General features: G+C 42.0%; 1 protein-coding gene across 3 annotated transcripts in view; it reads right to left on the bottom strand.

Moving 5' to 3' along the window:
* Positions 1 to 17,400, bottom strand: part of LOC111227307 (cytohesin-1) — a 44,521-nt gene that overhangs the window by 3,850 nt on the left and 23,271 nt on the right. For 2 of the 3 annotated variants that reach the window (XM_022752741.1, XM_022752740.1), the window contains exons 2-9: positions 12,323 to 12,405; positions 10,016 to 10,080; positions 6,440 to 6,506; positions 6,226 to 6,344; positions 5,154 to 5,234; positions 4,798 to 4,910; positions 3,510 to 3,658; positions 3,320 to 3,432 (exon numbers count right to left, since the gene is read on the bottom strand). In XM_022752741.1, coding sequence (XP_022608462.1) covers positions 3,320 to 3,432; positions 3,510 to 3,658; positions 4,798 to 4,910; positions 5,154 to 5,234; positions 6,226 to 6,344; positions 6,440 to 6,506; positions 10,016 to 10,080; positions 12,323 to 12,405 — 790 coding nt within the window. The remainder of the gene's footprint in view (positions 1 to 3,319; positions 3,433 to 3,509; positions 3,659 to 4,797; positions 4,911 to 5,153; positions 5,235 to 6,225; positions 6,345 to 6,439; positions 6,507 to 10,015; positions 10,081 to 12,322; positions 12,406 to 17,400) is intronic. The other variant, XM_022752739.1, reaches the window with a different exon arrangement.

Raw genomic sequence — 17,400 nt, 5'->3', positions numbered from 1 at the left:
ACTACTGCCCAAATTAAGTTACTGGAAGAAATGTGGAAGGCACTTAAATGTCTATTTGAGGGCTAAATGTGGAAAATTAGGAGTTAGAGGATTAAGTTCCCCCCTCTTTCAAGCCCAGTGGGGGCTCTCTGGTTAACTCTGCAATCGCTGATCTGTACCTGACCTCTGACCCCACCTTTTCACCCATACTTCCTGGGAGGGGAAACCTGATCACAGTAGCAGATGGCAGCCTCGCTCTGGGAGGATGGGATGCCAACAAACTGAGTGGGGCAGGAAACTAAGAGCCTGGAGCTATGTTCAGCAACTCTAAAGGCATTTCAGACTTGAATTTCCTCTCTCAGCTCTGTTAAGTAACTTCTAAGGTTTATAGGAGCAGGGCTCAGTGAGTGAGGGAATGTTTCTTTCTAATCATGACATGAAGACATCAGCTTTGACTAGACTAGGCTATCCCACCACATGTGTTAGTAAGAAGCTGCATTGTGAAACCCCGTCTACCAGCATAGGAGGCTTTGAGGATGTTTATACAGACATACAGAACACACTTTTAGTATCATATAACAGCATCAGCACTGTATATGATAGCCCATCATTTCACAGATGTCATGATAGGTCCAACAATTCTGACTATGCTTGTCATCATTTACGGACGCCATCGACACGCTTCAATTGACGGGCAGAGATGGAGAGCTCCTTGCCACATCTCGACTCGTCAGCGTGTCGCAACAAAGAAGCAGACAAACAGAAAACACAGACGCGATGGCAGAATCACACAGCTGAACGGCCTGAAAGTTGATTGGGTTGGTTGGAGATTTGTGATTGGTTTGATGGTCAATGTCAGTTCCTGTCACTCCGAGAGAAGAGAGATGACCTCCTCCCATGCAATGAGTGTCTTTGACAGCGTGGGACGTCCCAGCAGACTATTGCTGGGGGTGCACGTGGACGCTGCTAGACTGGACTGGAGCTGAGTAGAGGGAGTCACCCATGCAAGACAGAACTGTGGGAGGCTGGTCAAGTGGAGGTTGAGAGGGAACGTGTTTTCTTGTAAATCATATCCAGTTGTTGATGTTTTTTGGAAATGATTTATCTCCCCAGGATGAATTTGCAACTGGCTTTTCTTACTTAATGGATTCATTTTTGTTTTAAAATTTGTGTGCAAACGAAATGCATTGCACCAATGTAAAAACTTTTTTGTAATTAATAGAAAAGCTGCTCTTTTTACAAAACTGCTGTCAATTTATTAACTGTGTGCACTCTGTATATTAAGCATCCATGAATCCCTTTTCGGGACACTCCCCTGTCCATGCTTCTCTCCCACAGTTTGGTCCAGTCCGGGCCAGCACAAGTCCTCAACCACACTGTTACCCTTCAGATTCATTTACAGCATGAGATAAGGAGAGCAGAGCCACTTTATTGAAAAGGTGCAATATTCCCTTTCCATGCAACCAGGGAGCAAACAACAATAAGCCAATGGGTAAATGAGTTCATGATCAAATTGGACAGTTAGGCAAAATTCCTTTGTTGTGCTCACTGTATGGAAAAAAGGTATAATGCAGCTTCCAAAAAACAAAGATCAAAGAGAGTGACCACCACAGCATACAGAGAAAAGGAGGGTCAGACTGCTCAGTAGAGTGGTCACAAAGCATCAGCTCCCCGAGCCAAGCCCCGGGGGTGGCAAATGCCCCCGGTGACCGCTCGGCAACCACCCACAGAGATAAAAGTGTGTGGCAAACCACCAGCTCAATGAGAGACTGAACAGACAAACATCTGAAGTTCAAATGAGTCAGTGGCGAGACAAACAAAAATAAAAAATTAAAATCTACAGACAAAAATGAGGAAAAAAAACCCCTGTACGAATGTAAAAAATAAATAAATAAAATGAGGAAGAGAACAAAAGCATGGACGACCACCAAAAGCACCTGAAAGCTGAGAGATGGACTAGCGTTTGGGAAGAGCAGGTGTACATACCTCCTGAGGAAAGACAACAGCCAAAATCATGGGAACAAACAAACGAAGAGGAAAAGGAAACAAAAAAAAATCAAATTAAATGATAAAGAATTATACCACCACAGTCCTGTTAATTTTGGTTCCAGGGAGCCTTTGATGTACTGCTTCACAGCGTTTCATTTTAAAATACTTCACAAATGAGGGCCCACAGATTTTTACAAGCCTGTTATTATATATCATTCCACAAGGGGGAGTTTTACTCAATGTGAACTTGTGAGAGCTACTGTAAAGCACTACATGAAATATCACCTCCACTTGGGTCCATTTCTGATATATCCAGTAATGTATCTTCCACCCTGATTGTTTTACTCAAATCTGTCAATTTGGAGTCATTGGAGAAAAAGTAATTCCTTCACTTCCTTGGTGTAGGTGGTTGTAAAGATTCACAGCGATTGGAAGATTCAATGACTTCATGCTGTTTTAACTAAATTCATTGTGAATCTGTACAACAGAGAAAGGACTCAGAGGAAACAGAGGATGAAAAGTTTAGGGGTCCAGGGTTGTGCTTTCCTCCTCCTGTGAAACATTTGTTATGATACACTTATATAATACATACAAGAATACCTCTAGCTTTCATGTCACTTCTCTAGTGTGTGTGTGTGTGTGTGTGTGTGTGTGTGTGTGTGTGTGTGTGTGTGTGTGTGTATATACACGTTTGTGTGTCTGAACATGTGGTCGGGACAGAAATTAGCAAAGGGTTCATTCAGGAAATATTACTAGAAATACCAAGACACACCATTTATTATTAAAAAGACCTGATGTGAGTTTCCACAGTGGGACAAAGTATTCATTTTAAATCTCCACTAAAAATTCCCCTGAGGACCAAAAATGTCCCACAGAACTCTGATTAAGGGGAAACAAAATCAATTTCTAACCATAGAGTATTTACAGAAAATGTGTACACACTTGATTTATAAAGCCTTTGTACAGTATTTGTGTGTGTGTGCATGTCAGTGTATGAATATGACCTGTCTTAAATAATTTAAAGGTCGCCTCATGTGGTGGTCTGATCTCAAGGCCACATTCATAATACATTCAAGTGGACAGTAATGTCTTCAGATGCCTTGGGATAAAAACGTGAACACACAAATTCACACATGATCACACTTTCGCATACACACTCACAGGTTATTGACCTCAGAGGTGACATTGGTTATTATTTTATGTAGGCTGATTTTCAAATGTTAGATAAGACAATATCTGCTGCTATGAAAACACAGTTATCTGTGAGCACAGGCACAGTGATGAGAACCATCATTTTGGCAATTTATTATGTGCCCAAGTAACTGTGCACACATATTTCCAGTGTCACTCACCCAGTTTTAGCAGCCAGCCTTCTCTATCAGGGTTGAAGAAAGTGTGTGTGAGGTCGTTGCCATCATCCTCTGGGATTTTGAAAGGCTCGTTCTTGATGCTCTCATACAGGTTCTACAACAAAGAGAGTGGACCATGACCATAGAGGCCACAGTGGAGGAATCTCAGATGAGTCTGGAAGCTCTACTTACCCTGAGCAGGTCTTCAGGCAGGTCTCCTCCATCGTTGATGCCTCTGTTCATGGAGATGAATCGTTCCACAGAAGGCTTGTCCTTCACATTGGGGTTGTGGAGGCTGGTGTTTAGCATGATGATGGCAAATGACAAGATGTAACAGGTGTCTGTAACACACACACACACACGCACACGCACACGCACACACAGAGTGGTCACACTATGAGGGAGGGATGAGCTTTACGAGATAGCGAAAGGTTGCTGTTTACCATAAAATTGCTGCCAGTGTTTAATGTGGTGTTTAAATATGAATGTAAATTAGCTGAGCTGAAAACCCTGCTCTTTGGGGGTTGCAGACAAACCGAGAAGATCAGATTGGAGAAGCTTTGTTAGCAAGGGGAGTGGGTGGGAGTGAGTGGGAGTGAAAGGCTACTTGTGGGCAGCTAAGTATGCACGTATGTATCTGAAAGTGCATGTCTGTGCATGTGTGTGTGTAAACTAAAAGACAATGTGGCAAACACACGGCTGACGCAGCAGCACTTTATCTGGCCCGTTAGGCTGTTGAGAAGTCCCATGCATTATTCACATCCATCTGCATCCATGTTAGAGGCAGTCGACTGTCTGCTAGGGGCATTATTTCCTAAAAGCCAGACACTCTTCCATAACACAGTTCACCTCAGCAGACTTGTAGCGTTTTTCCACTGTGTGGTACAGACAACTCAACTACTTGATTTTGGTACCAGGTCCTCCTTTTTCCACTGCAGAGTACCCCCTCATTGCGTTATTACTATAGTGACGATCATCTTTAACATGACACAAAAACAATGGACTATATCGAAGGGATACCAAACAGAATAGTCTGCACCTCCTTAACTGACCACAGCATGGTTTTGTGGGTTGCCATAGTAAAAGTATAGTAAAATAAATAAAGAAGTTTAGATATGAGTTCCACAGACATGCCATCAGATCTCAGTGCAATATGGAAAAAACACTGCATACAATAACAGAAGACAAATGTTCATCTGGTAAAGTTCCTTTAAAAAAAAAAAACAAAAAAAAACTAAATGTGTATTAAAGGTGAGAGGTCATGACATTATAGACTTAATCAAAAAAAATGGTGGTTTATGGTGATTGATAAACCCCTATTTAATCTTTAAATGTAGTTCATATCTGTATTTGCCATTATTTTAGGAAGACAAGAAAAGCTGAAGTCATTTTATCCTGTGTTTCACTGCTCACACATTTACAGCTCTTTGGCTTTTTATGACGGCACTGAAAGTCAGGCTGTAAAGCATCACGGCACTACCTGTGGACTGGAAAACACCAGAGTTGCATTGGCAGTAACGCTGAGCGAAGGCCTCCATCATGCGGTCAATCTTCTGAGCTTCTCCCGGCAGTCGAAAACTCCACAGGAACTGTCTGTCAGGGGGTAAAAGCTCAGTAGTCAGCCACAGATTCACTTCCTCTGTGAAAAAGCTGAGTTTATTCTGTTTGGGCACAAGACTGAAAATGACAACTGCATGCTCACAAAATGCAAATAAGGTGACACTTAAAGAATGGACACAATCACCCATGAGTGACATAAAAAAGGGGGGGGGGCTAGGAAGATCTAGCCAAGAACTTGATGAGTATGTAGCAGACTCTAGGATCATATCATCTTACCTTAGGGCCTGAACCAGGTTGAGGTCTGTGAACTCATGAAGCTCCACAAAGGCATGGAGGACTTGGATATTGAACTCATCTCTGTAGGAGACAAAACATGGTTCATTTTCTTACTGGTAAAAGTTTCAAAAGTTATATTCTGCATAAGCAAAACAAAATAAATATACAAAATATTAGGTCTTCAAATAACAGTTATTTTCAACTAACAATGAATTAATCTGAGAATTATTTTCTAGGTAAACTAATTGGTCCACAAAAAGTGGACCCCATCAGGAACATGTCTGAGGACTCAGCTCAGGGCGTGGTCTGGCTCACGTCGGCTTCAGAGGTCAGTGATATGCTGCATTCTCCAATCAACCCCAATGGAGGAGGACAAACATCCTGTACCCCTTTTATTTATCATCTAATCTCAAACATGACATCATTCTTGACCTTTATGCCCTTCGGAGTAAATGATCTAGCCTGTGGGATCATGGGATGGGTCTAAAGAGCTCTCGTTCATATTGGTCATATACAGTCACTACTATTCCCACTGGACAAGTAACCAATTGTGCCTGAAACCTCCCACACTTCTCAGCCCCCTCCTTACAGAATCAGAAACCCTCGGAGATCTTGATAGCAGTCAAACAGAGAGCATCCATCTACAGCCTGCACTACATTTCCTGGTTTGACCTCACAGACCACACCCTGACTGTAGGCCCATCATTAATTCCTGTATTATGCGTTTACTCTATCAAGGATGTTCTCGAGTGAAAACTTTAATTGCCTTCAAACATGCATTCCCAAGTTGTGTTGTCATTGTTACTTATGAATGAGTAAGATAATCAAAGACAGGAGGCTATTGAGCAACGGACATCGTCTTGACAGGACGGTCTAAATGTGGAACCAATAAACTGTGTTTGGGAAAGGATGGGTGTGTGCCTGACCAAGAGGAAGCGGAGCAATACGGAAAATATGCACTCGCTATTCGATGCTTTTATCAACCACATGGATGAGTGCTGGTGAATGAGTGTGTGAGAGAAGGAGGAGGTGAGATAGAGGAAAAAAACACTGAGTCAATCTCGATCCAGACCTCTCTCCGAGGTAATCGCCAATGGCTGTTTTGTTGAGGCCCTCGCCCTTGTAGAGGAACTGAGCAATGTCGTCGCTGGTATTCTTCAGCAAGTCATTCTCAATCAGGAACTGGATCCCCTGAGAAAGAGACAGGGCCCCAGGTTACATGCTGCTTATGAAAACATGTGGGACAAATCATTTCTTCAGTCACGACAGTTTCTTCTTCCACCAACCTTTTTGGGGTCCATGTTGAATTTCTTACGGCCCATAGCCACCTGTTTATTCCTCTGCATATTTTTCCTGAAACATCAGAAAGTCAGTTTTTAAGTTGCTCTTCAAGTGAACATAATGTTGAATATGAATACTCTGTTATAAATAAGTCCTACAACTAGCAGTTATTTTCATTGCCGATTAATCTGCCAACTTTTGACTTGATAAATTAATTAAGCATTTTGTCTATAAAACATCAGAAAATTAAAAAATAATGCCCAGAAGCCATGGTGATGTCTTCAAATTGCTTGTTTAATACGACAAACAGTCCAAAAGCCAAAGATATTAAATCTAATATAAATCAAGAATGTCCTCTTGCGTGTTAGTCAATGCACGATTACCTTCTTGAAATCAAACAGTACACCTTAAATGTCAATATGACAACTCTTATTTCATTTGTTTTTATTAGTTCTCTACATGACACAGGCTTTAGTGATGATCAGATCTTCAAGTGCTTTAAATGTATATAAATATCAACCGGATTACGTGAACTGTGGATATTTTATTTCATCTGGGTAAAAAAGTAGCAGAGCATTGTTCTGGTAGCTCTGGCACCACTATACCTGTGTGTTACGTTAACATTATGCTACCCTCTTAGCGAGAGAGAAAGAGGAGTGACCAAAAAAGTGAGTGTGCCCCTCATTGAATGCAGAAGTTCCATTTACCTCCAAGTAAAGCAGCAGGATCAGAAACTGAACAAAATGACGTGTTCCGTCTGTCTGTTGATCTCTTTGGAGTGTGTGTGTGCTCGTGTTGCGTACTGTTATATGCGGGAATATCTGTTAAACTGTGGGAGGCCAAATCAATTTAGTATTAATTTAAGACAACAAATAATAATTAACCACATTAATGGGAAAACAAGTCGAATATTGTCTTGACATAGGCATGAGCAATCGGCGATAGTTCTAATGATCGTCGATCACTGATACCATCGCCCATCAGCACAACCCTGGTGTGAACACACCCAAGATGCATTGAAGACACATTTGAGATCTGATCACTCAGACCACATCCGGAAGTGGTCTGGGCCACATGTGTCCACATTCTTTTAGCAGTATGAACGCAAATGCGTCATGGGCCACATTGAAGGACTGCCTACTCTACTGCGACCTCTGACACAGTCTGATTAGTCCTGCCACCGTTTGATAGGCCCTGTTCAGACCTGGTTTTAACATCTCGGGTGATCCGGTCACAAGTGGACAGCTCTCAGTTCGTCAGTTCACACCTGCATTTAAAATGCGTCTCCACATGCGTCTTGATTGACCACTTGTGATCGGATCTCACCTCCCCGCTTTATAGGCAAATAAAAAGGTATGTATTGTTTTTAGCCAATCCACAGATAGGTCAATTGCTCCGAGGCTGAAAAATGAAGCCAACACGAAGCACCAAAGACTGCAGTTCTTCGAATAGCTGCCTGAGGCTGGCTCCAAAAGCGAGTCAATCCCCATAGACCCCCATGGCAAAATGACTAACTTTACAACAGAAATAAACATGTTTACAGCCTGGTGCAAAAAACTGTTTTGGTCTCTCATTTCCTCCTTCATGACAACTGTACAGGGGGTGAATTTTTATATAACTCGTTTCAATTTTATAAAGGCTTAATGGTCTGCATAATGGAGGACGTGTCGCTTTGAGTGACAGATGGCCACAAACTGGCATGTACTGAAGGCTCAGCTTAACACGCGCTCCTCCTCTTTGCCCATTTTTGGATTGGCTGGGGTCAGGTAGTGACAAGATGGCGATGATTGAACAGCCCACTCCGAGCTTCAAAACCAGAAACCTATGGGTGATGTCACAGAGGCTACCTTAATTTACAGTCTAAGGTGTGTGTGAGAGCGAGCGAGTGAGAGAGAGAGAGAGAGAGTAAAGGATTATTTGCATATAAAGCAATCCGATCACAAGTGGTCAATCAAGACGCATATGGAGACGCATTTTAAAGTCAGGTGTGAACTGACGTAGTTAGAGCTGTCCACTTGTGATCTCATTACTGAAGACGCATACTAGTGCTGAACGATGAAGCTTATCTTCATCGTCATCACAATCTAAATGTGCAGTCAACACGTCGCAAAAAAGTGTCATCGCAACCTTTGCGGGTAAAAAAGCAATAGTGTCCTTCATCACACCACCTGTTCAATAAGATTTAAACACGAAGAAAAGCTACATTTTCAACATCTCCATCCACTGCAGTTTTTTTTACATGAGTACAGCACGCTAATGTTAACCTAGTAGTGAACTGTTATAAACAAACTAAAAGGAAAGTTTTCTGTGTGTAGACTGCAGCTTTATTTGCCACAAACTTTAGTAAAATTACAGCTACAGTCTGAGACAGCAGCCCCCCACCTCCCCACCCCCCAGCAAAGTCACCTGCAGCAGAGGGGGGAGGACAGAGGAGATGACCGATAGTGACCTTTGTCTGTGTTCTTCATTCAGCTTCTCTCAGCAAAATGGTGTATGCATACTTCAATATTTGTTTATTTATCACAAGTAATACTGTCATTGCAAATTGAACAGTGTCATCACAAATTTTCCTCATATTGCGCAGGCCTATCAAAGACTAAGAAAACCAGAAAGTATTCTCATTTGAGAAGCTGGAACCAGTGCTTTTTGGGCTTGATAAATGACAATGATCATTGTTCTATTGTGCATATGTTTAGATTTCTTTGCCTTTTAGATGTGACTCACACAAATCAAATTGCATGCAAATGCAACAAATTGATGGCCCATCATTGTACTACAGCTGAGAGCATTACAATAAATGCATTCACTTCATTTCCTGAAAGTGTCTTTCCCATTAACATTTTTCATGTGTTTGGCAGGAACTGCACCCCCCAACCCCTCACCCACCCAACCCAACTGTGATGATAAAGCGTTTAACATCGTACATATGGGAAAGTCTCATTTCTCAGGCCTTGAGTTAATCAGGGGTCAAAGTATACTCCAAAAGTCCACCGTCACCATGGTTACATCTCCATCCCCAGCCAGTGAGAGGTCACCACTTCTTCCCACTGATTCACTCACACCAGCATTCCTTTGGCTTTTGTCTGCCAAAGTCCAACACTCAGCTAAACAGATGATGCACAGGGGGCGACAGCACAGACTGACTATCATGTCTTTAAGTGAATCACAGGAAACTTTGATCACAAGAAGGTGCTGTAACCCATAATGGGTTTTAGATGCAAGTGAGTGCTTTAGGAATATTCGGTAGCTGATGGGATCCCTATCCACTTGAGTAGACCAAACCCGAGCACTCCCTCCCCTGAGACCATCCATTGTCTGCTTCTGCCCGTACACCCACTGCATTATTCAATGAGGCCTCCCATCATGGGGGGTGTGCCTGATGAAACATTTAAACTGCCTTAAAAGCATAGCCAATTTGGGGAGGGTATCTGGTGTGATGGGATGATCCAACTTGGCCATCAAACATGAATAATTGACAGCTTCATTTGCTAAGTTAATAGAAGGCAAACAACTACTAGCCAATTCAGGCAAAAGAGAGGGAAATGTGTGTAGGGGAGGGGTGTCAGGCCCTGTTTTCTTACCTCTCCTCAGTGGAACCCAGGTTCTCGATCTCACTTGTCACTTCTGCTATCTCATCCTTCAGCCGCTACAAAAAAAAAAAAAAAAAAACAGGAGTTAGTTTTAAAATGTTATCAGTATGACGAGAGAACAAATTCATCATTTATCCACCAATATCCCTGACATCAGGAAGTGTGGATGGGTGTGACCAACACAAACTACATGCAAAGTATTTGTTAACACCCCCACCCAAAAAAAAAAAAATAAAAAACTCGAAGGCTCTATTAAACAGTGTTGAGAGGCTATCATCTCTGAATCACCTTTGTTTATCTGTAAGCCAGGTGGCTTTTTATCACATACATACTTACGTCAGAGTGATTCGATCAACAAAGAGAGCAGAGTCAGTTTTCCGGCTGCTGGTAAGCTGAAACTTCATACAGACTGCTGCCAGTTCAGCTCTCCTCAGTTCTCTTAAACTAAAAACTGACAGTAACCATCTATAGGACATATCAGACAGTGTGTGTTTGTGTTTGCTTTCCCAAACAATCCTTTCATTCTGAATTTGATTAGGTGGAGAACAGTCTGGGATAACCTCAATTCCAATGAAGAAAGAAAGCATAAAAGTGGATTATAGTTTATGTGGCTTTTTAGTGATTAATGGCCTTAGAGGCAGATTTAGTCGATCAAGCCAAGCTCCTTGGTGCCAGGCTGGCGCAGTAAGGCTATTGCAGACGGTAGAAGGATGGAGAAGGTGACGTCAGGTTGATGAAAGCCTGGAATAATAGACTGTAGCATAAGCGAAGTCCTGTATACAGTCAGAGCGTGGTTACTATTGATCATAAGAGGTTTCAACACTCCAAGTAAAGGTTACAATCATTGAACCTCTCCATTCATATCCAGCCACAGTATTAGTATATAATTTCTCATGCATAATACCAATTTACTATAGGCCAAACCACAAAGGGAACATCTGTGTTTTCAAGGCCTGCGCAGTCACAACACATTCCTCAGATGCTTGTCTCCGCAAACAAAGCCCGTGCTCATACAGGAAAGCGGGTGGTTGTTGTGGTGGGGTTCTGGCATGCTGGACCTGTGTGTGGGTGTCAGAAAGGAGGAGAAGCGCCAGTGTGCAGCCCACAGAGGAGGAGAGGATGGGGGGGCAGTAGTGGTGGTCAGAAAAGAGGGGGGAGGGCAGCAACGGTGGCCCAAGCTCATAAAAGAGAGGGTGTCGGATCACGCCTCCAATATTTGCCTGTCAGGGCCAGCGGAAGTTGAGTCACCCACTGGGACATCTGAAGGCCAACTCTCTGCCAGGGCATGACAGGCTGCGTGTAATTTGCTTATGGAGCTGGCTATTGAGTGACAGCACGGATCTGAGCTAGAATAATCAGCTGTGCTCTTGGGTTAAAGCACAACCAAAACATCATCATGGGCCATGGACATGGAATCAAACAAACCACTTTAGGGAAATACAGCTGAGCTGATTTGAATCCTGGCACTCTCTGGACATCACAGAGTATACGAGATTATTCTACTGGCTCCATGAGCACATTCCTCATAAGAGTATAATGCCATTTCATCTGTATGCAGAATCATTTGCTGGTCTGATTTTTACAGTCACTTTATATTCAAAACCACATTTCAATAAAGACACCCAAAAGAGACAACTTGTATCCATAAATAAAGGTCTCCGTTGACACATTAGATCTACAAAAAAACAAATGGCTGAAGAATAAACATAAATGGTTTGCTGAGGAAGTGAGCACTTGGTAGGAAATACCCCACATTCCCCTTACAGTGAAATTTCGAAGGACTTGGAAAAGAGGAATTTGTACAAAGGCAGTAAACACTGGATATGAAGTAAATGTTTAATCAAAAAGCAGAGGAGGAAGCGTAGTGTCCTGACCTTCTAGGTCAATTAAAATAAAATAAAAATAAAAAAATCACACCCTTTGCCTTTGAGCCACTAAAAACTTAAGCTTGGTCATCATTTACTATATATTTTACTATGGTTAGTTCTAGTGTCATATATAAGTATATTTGGCAGCAAGGAGGATAGCTTGCATTAGACATACAAGCTCAGACAAAGTTAAAACCTAAAATATGTTTCAGATGGGTAAAATACTTAATACCAGTGAAAATCAATTAGTTTATTTCTGTGTAGCATTTTTCAAATCACTGACATTTCAGTACTATAAACTTCTAAAAAGATGATGATTGTCTCAGTTTATTTTAATTAGGTCAGCAAAACTGAAAACTGTACCCGTCTACTGTTTTAAGATCTGCACATACAAATTTACAACAGCACTCATATCCTGTTCCAGCATTACCTGAATGTCCTCCAGCAGCTCCTGCTTGCGCCGGCGGATATTCTCCAGCTCCTGCTGCTCCTCTGGGGTGAGGTCGTCCGGCACTGCGGAGAAATGAGAGAGAAGACAAAGGATTAGGACGGTGGTGCCCGAAATATAAGGAACCTTTACACTTTTCTATGCCCATCTATCCCATGAGGCATATCCCTGAGAGTATTGCATTGCAGGAATAACATTATTATTCTCTAATATTTGATATCACAAGGGGACTTTAAATGCCCACAGCAATAGGTGTGGAGCCACAGAGAAAACACAATGACAGTCATGAAAGATGTTTTTCAGCAGCAACCGATACGTGGTCAGAGCAGGGTAGAGGAGAGCAGTTCCTTTCTTTGTCACAGCATTGGTGATGAATCAGACAAGCCTTTACAATCAGTACAAACACAAAGTGTGCAAAACACCTACACCAAGTCTGCAGCAGCCAGGCACACTTTGAAGAGGATTTAACTTGTGTGACTAAATGAAACAGCTCAGGTCAGCCAAACAGTACTGCGTATCAGTGCCAGAGTAGCACAAATGTGACGGGTCTCAAAGCACTGCCATTCCTCCTGTCATTCACACTACAGGCTGCTATAATTAGCTTTGTCTGTGCCAAGGACTGAGTGCCAAGCAATGTGTCCTGATTGATGGATAATGTCTTTGTGTGAGTGCAAACCCTACCTGCACTCAAAGCATAAAAGGGACACCATACTAGTGGTGTCCCTTTTATGCTTTGAGTGCAGGTAGGGTTTGCCTACCTGCACACTAATAATAACAGCAGTCCAAGCACAATCACAGTTGCACTTACTTTAGCACTGCATTGAAAGTATTTCCACCTTACTCTTTTTACATCACCATTTAAAAAACAGGTGCTTTTTGCATCAGATCTCCTTGGTAAATAAGTGTCTTATGACCTTAAAATAAGGCAATAATTGCTTGGTTGCATGTAATGTTTGTCAGTAGCCAGTACTGAACACATCTTGCATATAAGTAACTTTCTGTGCATCTTTAAAAACCCAAGTGATGCCAGGAGGAAAACGACTTTTGATACTATGTTTTCACTTGTTGAAGAATTGCATGATACAATACATGATACAACATTCAACAAGAACGATCATTTATGAATGTGGACTCTTAGAAACAATGTAGTACTCAATAATATTTCAGTACAAGTACTAGTAACAAACTGAAGCATCTTGTTAGATGTCTGCAAACCAGGCAATGTTGTATAGTAGATCCAGTTTTGGAAACTAAACACATGGTGACACTGTAACAAAAATACAATATTCAAATTTTCTGCACAATTTTAGTTATTTGCTGAACTCTGAGGTGTGAGACACCAACCATTTGGCCGATCTGCTGCAAAATAACTGTTGCATAGACATGTACACTGAAAGACTGCTAAATATCTCTAGTCTTGTGATGCTGCAAGTCTGAGCCAAGTGGCAGTCAAACCCCCTGAACTCAGACAGTGTCATGTGCTGCTCAAATCAAAGCGGTTGTTATGTTAGAAGATCATCTCTGTCACTCAGTAGCTCTTTCTCTGATTCCCCCAGTGGCCAAGCACAAGGCCCCTCCCATGACCTCCCCTCCTCCCGTCATTACCTCAGCAACAGGGTTCAAAGGTTAAAGGGGTCGAGGCTCGGCCGACTCTGTGAATGTTTGCAAACGGTTAACAAGGCAATGGTTATAGAGTGATGGAAGCTGAGGACAGAGGAATCTTCAACACAGGGTCCTATACTGTCTTATACTACTCCTTCCACAACTCTCCATGATACCACCAATGACCCCCCCACAAAAACAAAGTTCCTTTTCCCTCCAACTTTTTTTTTTTTTTTTTTTTTAACTTTCCTATGTGAAATCATTAATTCAGCATTGGTCCCACAGTAAACTGTGGACACAGTGTAGCTGCAGAAAAGGGTCAACAGAATGAAAGGTTACAAACGCTTAAAAAAAAAAAAATCTAGCACAGCAAGCAATAAAGCAAGGACACATCGAGGCATCCAGAAATGATGAGCTTCATAGTGCTTTGAGAAACATACACAAACATATCTTCACAATTCAAAAAATACAAAGATCAGCTAATTTGAATTTTCCTGCAAGGAAGATTTAATCCAAATATAATGCGTTTTGGCTGTCCAGCATTAAACAGATATCATAAAGTGACAATGCATGCTGCAAAATAGAGACCATTTATTTTAATAACAGCAGGCATCTTAACCTAAACATCCTGAGGCAAATACCCATGATATTCACTGGAATTTCTGCTAATATTTAACACAGGGATAATGGACAATGGAAGTCCAAAACAGGAGCCTCATAGGAGTCTATTAAGGAGCTCCAAAACAAACAAATGTTGTCTTCCTGTTCAGACAGCTGGGAGAGCACAGCAGTCCATTCAAGGTTGACCTTTCACACATCATACCTCACAGCCTACAGTATCCCTGGCAAACCAGCCGCATCCATCCCAAATTTTATGGGTATCCATGGAAACCATGTTTCGCTCGGTTCTCACAATATACTGAGCTGACAGTATATTGCAGAGCAAAGACAGACATCAAAATAAATGTTGCACAAGATTTCTTTTTTCACCTTCTCAGACCTCCCTTGAGAGCCTCTCATATCAAGGAAGATGTGAATGTTTAACAAACAGACTGGGAAGCACAAAAAAGGCACAAATGCATTCACAAACACAAAAGTGCTGCTGGGGCTGAGAATGCACAGGTCTTCTTGCATTTATTGACTCTGTCTCCCAATCGAGTGAATTAATGTCACGGCTGGCAAACCCAGGGCTGGGCTGTGTGTTTACCAGCACAAACAAGAGTGAAAAATAGAACAGGCTTAAAACAGGGAGTCAATTCCTCTTTCTGGTAACTTGATGTCAGGTTGGGCAACGCCACACAGTGCAGGACATCAGGACCTAACGCAAGACAACCACAGCATTCTTGACATAGAAGAGGACCACAAAGTGAAGGACTGACAAGGGAGAAGAGCGACAAAAAGGACTATAATTTGACACAGAGGAGGAGACAGAAGGAAACAGAGCAAAGGAACATAATCATTTGGGGATGGAAACTGTCTGTCATTTGCCTCCTTCGAGAGCACAAACAAGGAGCTCTTCAATATCTTACCCATCTGTAGTGCCACCACCCCATAAAAAGGGCAGATGATGTTGTTTGGTCACTGGAAACTTTAAAAGGGATGTTCCAAAGGAAGCAGGTCAGCAGACCGGAGTACGTGCTCAAAAAATTGATCTGATTTGATTTTATTAACAAAAATATTACCAAACTCAAATTCAACAAAAAACTAACATAAACCATAAACCAAGAAATAAAAATATGCAGCATCACAGCAAGCTGCCAATTGCTCTTTCCTTCACTACTACTAAGAGGACCTAATTACACACACCTGTTTCCCCTTTCTCTAATTGAGCTGCTGATCAACCCCAACAACCTAGAAATAAAACCCTGAAAACATACAAAGTGGGTTGACCCCGCCAACAAACCAAACCTACAAAGATCAACCACATCTCACAACCAATGTATTGAATAACTGAACCTGAAAAATGAATAGAAACATCCAACTAAAATGCTGATTAAATAACAATGATAATGACAAAACAATGATAATGTGGGGGATCAGAGCATAGTGAAAAGGGCACGGAGCAGCCTTTCATACCATCAATAGGGCAGATGCATGATAACACGTTTTCTACTAAACGGGCCACTCTCCCGCCTCACACGTCATCTGACTTCACCCACATAATTGGAGTTATTCTTGGAGCCAATCAGGTACACGCGTCACTGCCTTCCTGACTCCACCCAAAATAATCAAGACCACATAAGGAAAGGGAAAGGCCCCAGCTATGGTTATGCCAGAGGTGGGCACCAAGTGGGTGTCATTTCCCAGAATACAGCAGAAGAGGGGAGAACCCATCCACTTAAGTAAATGCTGAGAGCTGCTTGTTTCCCTTCTGTCTGGGAGCGCTTGCTTGGCTGTTATTCAGCAAACCTCTGCAGTGCCAGAGCCAATGGAAAGAGGCTGTCATCAGAAAAAGACAGGAAGTGAGAAAGACAGAAGAGAGAGAGGGCAAATAAGGTTAAGATAAAGTGACAAGAGTATCTGCAAAGACAGATTTACTGATACTCTATATCTCTATATCTTTTTTTGATGCAGTGATATGACTAAAAAGTTTGAAGATTAAATGATATGAGAGGAAATGTGGTGTTTTCTGCTCCATACTCTTAAGATGCAATACTCCTCATCTGCCCTGTCTATATCCTACTTCAGCAGCCTCTTAAAAGCAGAGGGCTCCTACAGCAATCTGGCTGGGGCGAGCCTTTATGTAGTTATATCCACAGGCTGAAAGACATATATGTGCTGCCCACATCTTCACTACTTCGGGGACTCACGTTGCCTGGAAAAAAGGTCATTCAGGGGAATCACATACACATGCACATGGAGGCGTGCATGCAACGGTGGCAGTGGTGAACAAATATTACACGCACACAGTCACAAGCACTCGTGTAACATTCACACACCGATGCCCAGGGCTGACACAATAACTTTCCCACTGTCCCCGGTGTCGTGTCCTGGCAACTTGCTTTTTGTTTCAACTTTCAATACTAATGCCATCTGAATGGATTGTCCAGACTGTGATATTCAGACTCTAATTCATTATATCACTGCAATAATGTCAATCTTAAATCACTTAGTCTATTCACTTTCAATTAAAGGGATTATTAAACCAAAGTCAGGATCAGGAAACTGGGAAGGACACTTCAAGTATCAGAAAATGAAAAAAATGATTTGCATTTGAAGCCTAAAATTACCCCATCCCATTAGCTTTTTTGAAAGAGCAGTAATACATTAAGTCTTTTACTGAATTGAATAACTTTGCCTAGAGCAAGGTAGTGTAAAGTGATTTGAAAATGTGTGACTAGAGAGCAGATATGACAATATCCCTACAGTAAGGTACTGACACAGGTGCTCTTTTGCCAAATCCAGGACAATATAATCTGAGCTTTGTTCTGCCGTGCCCTGGCCCTCATTACTTTTGA

Source organism: Seriola dumerili, unplaced genomic scaffold, assembly GCF_002260705.1.
Source record: "Seriola dumerili isolate Sdu_G_001 unplaced genomic scaffold, Sdu_1.0 BDQW01000169.1, whole genome shotgun sequence".
NCBI classification, from domain to species: Eukaryota; Metazoa; Chordata; class Actinopteri; order Carangiformes; family Carangidae; genus Seriola; species Seriola dumerili.
This window is presented reverse-complemented; position numbering and strand designations above follow the sequence as displayed.